We start from the raw sequence: 9,680 nt of genomic DNA, 5'->3' as shown, positions 1-9,680 counted from the left end.
ACTTGCATTATTTAAGAACCATATGAATTGAATAAAGTGATAACACATTAACCAAAGAATGCTTTTGTCAGAGCTAACAGCTGTATGCCATAGGTAAATTGAACACGATACCAAGAAATGAAAATACACTTCTTATCGACTTAATGAGATATGAAAATATAACTTACATGTCTGCCTTTAAAAAGGTACACTAATGGATTTATTTTACTTATTTTCTGGTTCATCCTGAAAAAAATATTCAATGGTAAAAGCAATCTATAGTTAAAAAGAGGTAATTCATTCTAGATTACTAGAATTGACTGAAAGGATAAATATTATTTTTTAACATAAAAGATTTATTCAGGAACTCTTACTACCATAGTTTGTCAATCTGACACCCTGAGAAAGACACAACTGTTGTACTTGCAAGATGGAAAATGGTGATAAAAAAATTTGAATACAACTTGTGATTCAGGTTAAATCATAGCTATCTGGACCTGTGGTTCAGGTCAAATCATAGCACCATTATTTAGACCTTTACTTATGATGTCTAATATACATTATTCAGAAACATTGGTTTAAGAATTATATCATAACGGGCTGCCAATGCAAGAGCCAGTGTCCTGCAGAAGGTGAGGGCAATCTTTAAGTAAATATATCAATCTTTAAGTAAAAATATGGCCAAAGTAATAAGGGGGACAATAAAATATTAAAATAGCCCTAATAAGTTCTAAACACTGATAAATTATCCTGTGTACATATTATCCCTATCACAGCATAGGCTACCAATTCAGAAAATATAATTTCGAAGTAAACCATGTAATGCATGATACTCAATACCTAATTTCACTTATCAGATTCATGAAAATAATATGATACCTAATATCAAGATGCAAATGGACATATATGATACTCGATACCTAATTTCTCTTATCATCAGATTCATTAAAGCACTACAGTATTATATAATACCTAATATCACGATGCAAATGGACATATTAAACCTATGTAACAGCATACAAACTAAGAAATGATTATTTGGAAGTATACATTGTACTGTTTGGTATCAATTAACTAACTTACAAATAGGAACACCTGATTCATGAGAGCACCTTCATATATCATAGGTAAAAAATAAAATATATACTAACACTACATCACAGCAAAGAAAAATATGAAATGGGGTTGGTTTGGTTTATGGAATTTAGGCATAATGCCAATCAATGGGGCAACTATGGCCATTCAGCATTACAGAAATGATAAAGTTAATTGCTAACCATATGATGAAACCTTCATTTAACAAACACACCTATCAGTGGAGTCATTTTTCTTTCCTAAAAGCAAAAACAACTTGATCTATGGAAATAACACCTACTGTAACCCTAGCAATAAGGGTAAATTCCATAAACCAACCAACAACCAATACCTACTTTATTCATATGAGTTGCGCATTGCTTCATAGGCAGATTTTGCACTGTCAAGAAAAGCATTCAATTTAGCAAACACAGTCATTGCTGATGAGTGCATTTCATCCACAAATTCATTCATATTGTTAATTAATTTCACCTTTTGTTCATGCTCTTTTTTGGCCATTATATGTTGCTCCTTTTCATTTTCCATTCTGAGATGATGCAGTTCCTCTTGTCTTTCCCTACACTTGATGTATGCATCGTCTAACTTCAATTTTTTGGGTGAAGAATGTGCTTCCTCTGTGGGTGTAGAAGACCGAGGTATTGGAGATACGTCCCGTGATGTGTTGCGCAATTTTGGTGAAGTTCTGCCTGGAGTTACAATAGGCGTTGAAGGACGGGAAGGTTCATGGGGAACTATGGGTTTAAAAATTAAGTGTTCCATTGAAGACGGTGATGACGTAGCTGACCGATTAAGGAATGTGGATCTTGATTCATGATTAGACGAAACACCACTTTCTGATTGTGCTGAGGTTGAAGGCAAATGAGAGGTTGAAGGCAGTGGCTCCGTAATACCTGAAAATATTAGGTAAAATAAATAATTGATCTACAGCACCTTAGATGTAAATCTCTTCTGCAGTAGTACATACTTCTAAACTGAGTTTACAAGTGCTGGAACCTTTAGGGTCATAAAGCATTGAAATGTTATCTTAAACCCAGTCATCATTAATAAAAACATAACCATTTTGCTTTCCCCCAAGCCACTACAAACTTTTCAGATAGGTAGAATGTAATGGCCAGAAAAAAGTTGAAGGTTCACTATTTTATCAATTTCATTCTTGAAAACATCAGAGTACTTACTTATTTTAACATCATGTATGGGCTCTCCTGTTTCATCAACTGGATGAAATGTTTCAAAAACGTCTTTATCCATGACCAATTCTTCTGTCATCAGCGATGCAGCTATCACAAACTCTTCTGAGTGGTTTCGAAGATCTGGTGGAGGACCACCACCAGTTCTGCATAGCTTTTTCTTGACAGCAGCATCTTCCTGCTTCACTCTAGTAAAAAAAATATATATTAGAATAAAAATATGTTTTCCCATTGGTTTTCTAATATATTCTAACAACTGTGACTTTAAAAATAGATTGTATTGAAATTTAAAAATATAACAAAAAGCCTACCATCCTGTGTACTTCTCTTCCACCTCCAGAATAATGAGTTAAAACATCTGTCGCATGATTGAATTCAAAAGAAAAGTCATTTGAGCATTTACACAAGTATTAATGAGCACTTAAGAAAATAATGTGATCTTTATGTAGCTGGAAATGTTGGCTGCACATTATAAAGCATAATAAGGGAAACAACCAAGTGGCCTAGCTAATCCAGTCTTGCCCGCTTGTTGATCCACCCTCCGAAAAAGTACTTTAACATGTCCTGACACTGGAGATGGGCACCAGTCATGAGTCATCGGTGGTGGGAGCAACACCTCAAGACCTTTACTCTCCTTTCGAAGTTAGCAAAAGTACTTTTTTGGAGAGTGGATCAACAAGAGGGCAAGAGTGGATCACCTAGTCCACTCCATTTTTTCCCCTAATACCACTTGAGTTAATGTAGCCTAGCCTGAGCAGTTCACATAGCTGCAACAATTTGTCATAGCCAAGACTGGTAGGCATTGTGCAGTCTTCAAGCTCCAGACATGCTAGCCTACATGTGAACTCAATAAAAAAAAAAAAAAAAAAAAAAAAAAAAAAGGGGGGGGGGGGCTAGCTTATTTCAGGTGTTGCCTACTCCAAATCATTTGACCACCTACAGACAAGAGCCAAGATCTCAAATGTTGGTTTAATCTTTTAAAAACAATAACTGGGACCAGTTTGCAAGCTGGTTTCACATGTTAGGGTAAAAAAGTATTCATACTTCGTTAAATCTCATATAGCTACCCATAAGAAAAATAGCCAAAGTTTTACCATCAATTTTTACAGTAATAAACTGGCTGTAAGCTAATGAATGTTTAATTTATTTGCAAATCAACCCATTAAAAATACGATAAAACTGCTGTGTGCTCTAGCCCTTCTATCCACCAGGAAATTGTACGATCCTCCACATAGGTATTCTAAACCTAAATGAGAATATTACCCAAATTTCCTATGATAGACATTAAAAATCCATATCAAATTATACATATCTAATGCCTGATACACCAACTGCTTATGTAATAAGCTAGACATTACTAACCTAACCTTTCCTAGAGCACCCCCTCACACCCCCTATGATTTGGTTAGCATAGCCTTATCCAACCTATTCTACTATGCTCCATTCTATTTATTTGAAGATAATATATTTATATAATATAATAACTTTAGATGATAAAATGGTGTTCCCTTGGATTAGCTACGCTAGGCTAGCCTGATGTGAGTAGTGCTAACAATTGAACAAGCAGCACTGGCCTAGGCCTTTCATAGCATAAATATCTTTTAACTAACTAACAGTTTACAAACCATTTTGCCCCCAGCGGCCTAAATTTGCTCTGACTACAATTGCAAAACAAAAATGCATCCTTACTTGCGTTTTACGTGGTCGAAACAGCGCTTGACCTGCTTTGATGACCGTGGAGGTTGGTCTGGATACATGGCGTTGAACTTCAAAGTAACTTCTTTCCATGCCTGACGTTTTCTCTCCAAAGTTCTACTTCCCGTCGATCGGTCGTTGATAACACACTCATGTTCCTTTATCAAATTAAGCAGCATTAAACGCTGAGAATCAGCTACTGGGGGTGCACGCTCCATATTCCGGTATCTTCGTAACTTGGTGAGTTGCGTAGATTGCTAGCGGTAACTGTTTGTTCAGATTTCCGCGCCAAATCAGGACAGCCAATATCAAGTATACAAAATATACTACAGATATGTAGTATCTTTTTATAATAAATAATAAAGACATAAAGCCATTTTAATTTAGCATTATGGTAATAAAAGAAATTGTCTATGATACTGATACAGCCTTGTAATCATCGATTCCAGTCATTTCATTCCCAGTAATCGCATATGTTGGTAAGCCTGTTTAACCAGTGAGGCAATGCGATGGGAGTTCGGCCGTCGTACGATTTCTGGATACCACGACAACCCTTCGTTTGAGACCATACTACCGCGATCGCCTTCGTGTTGACAAATGCGAACGTATGATTTCTGGATACGGCCCATAGAAATTTTCGGCGGAGAGACTGTTAGGCGTCAAATGACATTTAGCCATCAAATAGATACTTCGTCGTTATAGCGCAATTAGCTCTCATTTTAACAATTGTTCAACAATTGAACAATTGTTTTTTTTTTTTTGTTTACATTTACTTTTTGGTAGCTTTAGAATTTTCAGTCGTCTAAGCCCTATTGTACGAAATGGAAGGAGATATTTTAACAAAACGTGGAAGAAGCAAAGTGATTCACGATGGATACCTTTTTATTTTTGATGCAACAAGCAAGAGTGATTCTGAATTAAAATTCTGGCGATGTGAACAGAAAGATCGGTGTAAAGTAAAATTAAATGTGAAGGATGGAAAAGTGATTCGCCAGTTGAATCAACATACCCATGAACCATCTGCTGCAAAAGTAGAAGTTGAAAAGCTAAAGAAATATAGAAATGCTGATGAAAGAATAAAAAAAATAGTAATGGAAGTTGAGTCATCAGAGCATATTGAATTCCTGAAGGGTATTGCTCATAATTACGAAATGAAAAATTAATTCCTAAGGTTAAAAAACTGTACTAAATTTTATTTTTCTAAATAATGTATTTTCATTTCAAGTTTTTAACTCGCAGTATCCCATTATTGTTGTAATAGGATCCTTTATTCTCTAAGTGAATAAAATTTATATTTTTTCCCAATTCAAGTTTTTTATTTACATTATTCCACTAGTCTTTTAATAATATAAAATTTTTTACTGTTTTATTTTTCTGAGTAAAGTTCAGAAAGGACGTGTTGCATTTCTAGAAAAATTTATCGAACAAAGACGTCGAAACAATCTGACGCCTAAACGGCTACGCCGAATAGTGCTATTAGTTTTCTAACGCCGAATCGGCCAAGCCGAAACGGCAGCGCCAAATGGGCTATGCCGAAACTTAGCAAACCCATTATATTCATATGCATATAATCGAATAACTCTAGATATTCTTTAGCATCTCTCACGTTCTTCGTCTACAATCAGCCATTCCAGCTCACTGTAAATACAAACATTTTCTGCGAGTGTGTATCATACTGCAAGACATTTTTTTTCTACGCAGAAATTCAAGCAAAGTTGCAATATCTCAGTCATAAAAAAATCCCGGAAACTACGTATGTCCATCATTCGAGGAAAGCCATAAGTTTTGAAACATTACTTTCAATAACAGTTTTACTCAAAAGTCCCTTCCTTCTGAACACATTCAAGTATTTTCCTTAAATTTCTTTTTCGCCATACTTTTCACGACTTCCCATCTTTACACTTTTTAAATCATAAATAATCAGCTTTAAAATTTTTATAATTGTAAGTAATCGAGCTTATTCTACATTCTACGAAGAAACCGAGATGTTTACAATGGCAGTTTTCACATTTTAAAAATTACCATTATTCTTTTCATGAACCCTCCTTCGACCTAAGTTTATTTCCTCATTGATACACTTCCTTTCTTTCTCACCAGACGCCAGGTAGGCCTCCAGGCCTGTCAGTCGTCCTGCTTCAGGAACAGTCTCCATTCTTGGCGATCATCATAGAGCCTCATCTCATCAACTTCCCGCAAACTAGAGCCACTCCTCTCTCTATGTTTTGTAGCCATCTGATTTTTGGTCTTCCTACCGGTCTCCTTCCTTCCGGTGTCCATTCCAAAAACCTTATAGGATATCGCTCCTCCTCCATTCTTTTGGTGTGTCCAAACCATCTAAGCTGTCCTCTCTCCACAAAATCTAGTATCCCCTCCACTCCCAGTTCTCTTCTAATGTCTTCATTTCGTAGCCTATCTAGTCTTGTTACACCTTTTATGAGTCTTAGGGCATTTCAGCTGCTTGAAGTTGGCTTCTAGTTCTTGATGTTAATGTCCATGATTCATGGCCATAAGTCAATATTGGTCTTAAAATAGAGAGGTATATTATGGTTTTCACTTTGCGAGGTATATTTCTGTCTTTCATTAGTGGGTAGAGCAGATACAGATTGTTACTGAATTTCTGTATTCGGGTAGTTATTTCCAGTTTTGAATCGTTTTGGTCACTAAACTCTACTCCTAAGTATTTGAAATTTCTACACTGTTTCAATGTCTGACCTTCTAATTCTACATCTACGTTACTTGGTGTTCGTGATAGGTGCATGATCTCTGTCTTAATCTTGTTGATCCGCATTCCATTAGCTGTTAAGATCGCGTTCCAGTTGTTGACGTTTTCTTGGAGAGATTCTGCGCTGGAGGCTATCATTGCATGGTCATCTGCATACATAAGGTTGATGGTCATATCTGCAGCTTCATCCTCACCTAGTTCCCTCATACATTTATCTAAGAACAATATAAAAAGAAGTGGCGAAAGGACGCTGCCCTGTCTTACTCCTGATTTTATTTCAAACCAGTCTTCATTCTCTTGATTTGTTTTTACTCTAGATCTGATGTTTTGATAGGTGTTATAAATTGCTCTTATAAGTTTCTCAGGGATTCCATAGTAAGGGTCTTTTAGGGCATCCCATATTTTCATTCTTGGTACTCTATCAAAAGCCTTTTCTAGATCTATAAAAGCAATATATCTATCCCTGTCCCATTCCCAGCTCTTCTCAAATATCATCTTGAGGGAGAAAATCATATCAGTTGTCCCTCTTCCTGGTCGAAAACCGTTTTGCCATTCACCCAGCATTCTGAATCGAATGACACAGAGGGGATGCTTTTTACATCTCTGACCATATTTTTGTTATTTGTTATTGCCATATCAATCATTGATTTTTCAGTATATGCTCCTAAAGCCGAGTTCCATCGGTACCACGTCCACTTGTGGCTGTCTCTATGATTATAGAAAGAGTTCATAATGGACATCTGGTTTAGTATGCAAAAATCAATTATGTTTTCTCCTTCTCTATTTCTGTCTCCAATGCTAAATTGCTCCTAATATGCTCTCTATGCCTGTCCTGTCTTGCCCAATATGTCCATTCATATCTCCAATTATTAATGTATTCTCTACATATGGGACAGAATCTTTTACTTCTTGTAGATGTCTGTAGAATTCTTCCTTTTCTTCTTGAGGGCGGCCCTGCTGTGGTGCATACACCTGAATTATGCTGGCTTGAAATGTTCCTAACTTTAAGGAAATGCTAATAATCCTATCACATTTGAATTCTAGATGACTAATTTTTCCAGCTAGCTCTTCACTCACAATAAAACCTACTCCGTGTCGTGCGGTTCTTCCACCTTTGTAAAATAATTGGTAATTGTTATGCAATAATTTTGTTCCTTCTCCTGGTAAACGGGTTTCACACAACCCCAAAATGTCTATTTTTCTTTCCTCCATCATCATGATTACCTCCTCCTCCTTACCTCTCAATGTACTTAGATTAATTGTTCCTAATCTCAAAGATTTATTTCCCTGTCCATGTCCAATAACATTCCGAGCCAGGATGTGCCCGGGCATCCTTTGATCAATGGGTCTGTCCTGAAGTAAGTCGTGCGGTTCATGAGCAATTTATAGCAGCTCACCGGCTTGCTAGGCCTGTCGTGAGCCCTCAGAGCTGTTAATCTGTACCATCCATAAGCCTATTGCTTCCTAAAAGGTCACAGAGGTTCCAACATAACCCCCAAGCAGTCTTATGGTAGGTTTAAGCCACTGCACCTCTACAAGGTTACACAGCTCCTTATCCCAATGTATGCTGGCCTCGTATTTTGTTGGATATTTTTATTTTTCTCGGCATTATCATTTTTCTCCTTGTAATTTTTCTTTCCATCTGAATTATTTTTATTTATCGCTGGCAAGTAGGTTGTTTCTGGCTTTTTTTTTTCCCTTTAGTTTTGGATTTTCACAAGTGATCGGATTTTGAGAGAAGAGATCCGGATTTGGGTGATGGACGTTTTATTGCGGGAGATGGATGGATTACTCAGTCGTGGCGGAGGTTGACAGTCTATCAATGCTCTGATTTTCCTATAACTGTCAATTCACTTTTCTCTCTTTTAATAAAATACCTCTCAAGACAAAAAGAATTTATTTATTTATTATATAAAACTAATTACACCTGCCTCTGAAATTTCGTTTCATACCTCACCAATTTTGGAACATTACCAGATTAATATTATCCGTTGAGGCTGACATTCACATTATCTGCCTTGCAATTCAACCTAAACTAACGATTATTCCGCTATACTCGTGAATTAGAGGACAATTCTTATTTCTTACAAATTGTACTGTTTAGTTCATACTAAACCTTTATATAAAACACCCCTAGAAAGAATTATATTACAAAGATACCAATGGGATAAAATCTTATTGTACAAAAGCAGAAAAAAGCTCCAAACGAAATTATACTCAGGCAAACTGACTAACAATATACAGAATAAATTACTACTGAGAGGCAGTGTTTGTTTTTTTCAGTTATGCATTTTATCTACAGACCGTCCGGGTACATTGGAAAGCCGGGCAAATACAAAATATACATTGTTTATATTACAAAATACATTTACAATGGTATAATATTAAAGAAAGATGAAGTAGTTGAAACTTAGAGAGCATACAAGGATAGAGAAATATTACCTTTCTCCAAATGCAGTTATGGCACACCGCGTGGATTCAATTATATTCCAAATACCATTAAAGGCCTACCACCCACACCCGCAAGTGATGACAGAGATAATGGTGTCGATTGCAAAACATAACATGAAAACCAAAAATGGGTCCTGCAATACGGGAGGGTATACAAACAATCAGGGGAAATTATAAATATTGCGAGTAGTTATTCCTTCGTGGATATACAAATGAACATATATGAATCACCTGTACACAATATCTAGAATTGGTATTATCTAAATCATATAAGTTGGAGGAGGGATCTATTCGATACTGTTACCACGGTCAGAATTAAACAGTTTTCCTTGGCCAGGGGCACATCTCCCTTTGAAACTTGATTAAAATCCAGTCACAAAAGTCTGCATAATCTTGTGAACTAACGAGCAAATAAATAAATGTGCAAAACAAAGAGAAAACAACCTAAATCTTTCCGAGGAGGCAGGCTAATTAAGGAGTGAACATACTTTGTTTAACGACTTTGCTGCTGATAAATTGAGCTAAGTCTATTAAGGAAGGTTAATAATAAC

The 9,680-nt window shown here is 36.2% G+C and overlaps 1 protein-coding gene across 1 annotated transcript; it reads right to left on the bottom strand.

Annotated features, from left to right (window-relative positions):
• Positions 1–424: 424 nt before the first annotated feature.
• Positions 425–8,190, bottom strand: LOC135207274 (uncharacterized). The gene is made up of 3 exons (XM_064238934.1): positions 3,951–8,190; positions 2,250–2,449; positions 425–1,964 (listed from the first exon to the last, which is right to left on the bottom strand). The coding sequence occupies exons 1-3, from the start codon at positions 4,172–4,174 to the stop codon at positions 1,411–1,413; spliced, it is 978 nt and encodes a 325-aa protein (XP_064095004.1). The 5' UTR covers positions 4,175–8,190; the 3' UTR covers positions 425–1,410.
• Between the last annotated feature and the right edge of the window lie 1,490 nt (positions 8,191–9,680).

This window comes from Macrobrachium nipponense, chromosome 32 (assembly GCF_015104395.2).
Source record: "Macrobrachium nipponense isolate FS-2020 chromosome 32, ASM1510439v2, whole genome shotgun sequence".
Taxonomy (NCBI): domain Eukaryota; kingdom Metazoa; phylum Arthropoda; class Malacostraca; order Decapoda; family Palaemonidae; genus Macrobrachium; species Macrobrachium nipponense.
The sequence above is the reverse complement of the archived record's forward strand: the minus strand, read 5'-3'. Positions and strand labels throughout refer to the sequence as shown.